The sequence below is a fragment of the Anomaloglossus baeobatrachus genome, chromosome 1 (assembly GCF_048569485.1).
Source record: "Anomaloglossus baeobatrachus isolate aAnoBae1 chromosome 1, aAnoBae1.hap1, whole genome shotgun sequence".
Lineage (NCBI taxonomy): Eukaryota > Metazoa > Chordata > Amphibia > Anura > Aromobatidae > Anomaloglossus > Anomaloglossus baeobatrachus.
Genome location: NC_134353.1, coordinates 311,560,029 through 311,561,082, shown reverse-complemented (window position 1 = coordinate 311,561,082; position 1,054 = coordinate 311,560,029). Strand labels below are relative to the sequence as shown.

Sequence of the window (1,054 nt, the reverse complement as noted above, 5' to 3'; positions counted from 1 at the left end):
GATAGATAGATAGATAGATAGAGGGATAGATAGATAGATAGATAGATAGATAGATAGATAGAGGGATAGATAGATAGATAGATAGAGGGATAGATAGATAGATAGATAGATAGATAGATAGAGGGATAGATAGATAGATAGATAGAGGGATAGATAGATAGATAGAGGGATAGATAGAGGGATAGATAGATAGATAGATAGATAGATAGATAGATAGATAGATAGATAGATAGAGGGATAGATAGATAGATAGATAGATAGATAGATAGATAGATAGATAGATAGAGGGATAGATATGTGATAGATGGATGATAGATAATAGACAGGTCTCCTAACAGTAATCATTACCGGTGGAGCTGAAGTCTTGCCATCTATCACAGCCACAGCTATCAGTAAGCAGAGTGCCCGGAGAGCCATCAGGGTGTGGGGTGGGTGCAGACAGTCCGTTTCAGGTGCGGTTCTCCTCCGGTAATCCTCTGTACCAGTCACTGTGGAGCTCGGGTGCTGAGGAGCGGTCTTCTCTATGTAGTTACAATGCACGTGTCACAGGACTCCCGTCCTCCTCATCTATGGGGCAGTCCTGGGTAACACTTGTCATACAGTTAGCTCTGCTATCAGGGAGAGTGGGCACCTCACTTCCCAGTCTACGTGTTCCTAGCAGGTAAGTGAGCTGGACTAGCCCTTTAAGAGAGCGGGGACCTGCAGCCGGACGGCAGGAGGAGAAAGTTCTTGTGGAGCAGGAGTCCTGTGCTCAGGAGGGAGGGGGCAGAGTTCCTACAGGCAGAGACCTAATGTAAGGGAGGAAGAGGGGCAGAGGCAGTGACTCCGGGCTCACAGAGCTCTGCTTTCCCCCTCAAGCCTCCCAAACATCTAATACAGGCCTGACTGACACCTCCCCCTGAGACGTCAACAGACCCTGCTCTCCCTCCCCTGCACTGGCCGCGGAGATGCCAGCGAGCTCAGCATGAATGGAGGAGACTCCCTGAGCTCGGCTGCCACCTCTCCGGACACAGCTGGAGCCAGGCTGCTGCTGGGCTTCCCTATACAGAGCATG

General features: G+C 49.5%; 1 protein-coding gene across 1 annotated transcript in view; it reads right to left on the bottom strand.

Annotated features, from left to right (window-relative positions):
* ADAMTS3 (ADAM metallopeptidase with thrombospondin type 1 motif 3) overlaps positions 1–824 on the bottom strand; it is a 357,250-nt gene extending 356,426 nt beyond the window's left edge. The window contains exon 1 of the mRNA XM_075351241.1: positions 349–824. Coding sequence (XP_075207356.1) covers positions 349–417 — 69 coding nt within the window. The 5' untranslated portion in view covers positions 418–824. The remainder of the gene's footprint in view (positions 1–348) is intronic.
* Positions 825–1,054: the final 230 nt, after the last annotated feature.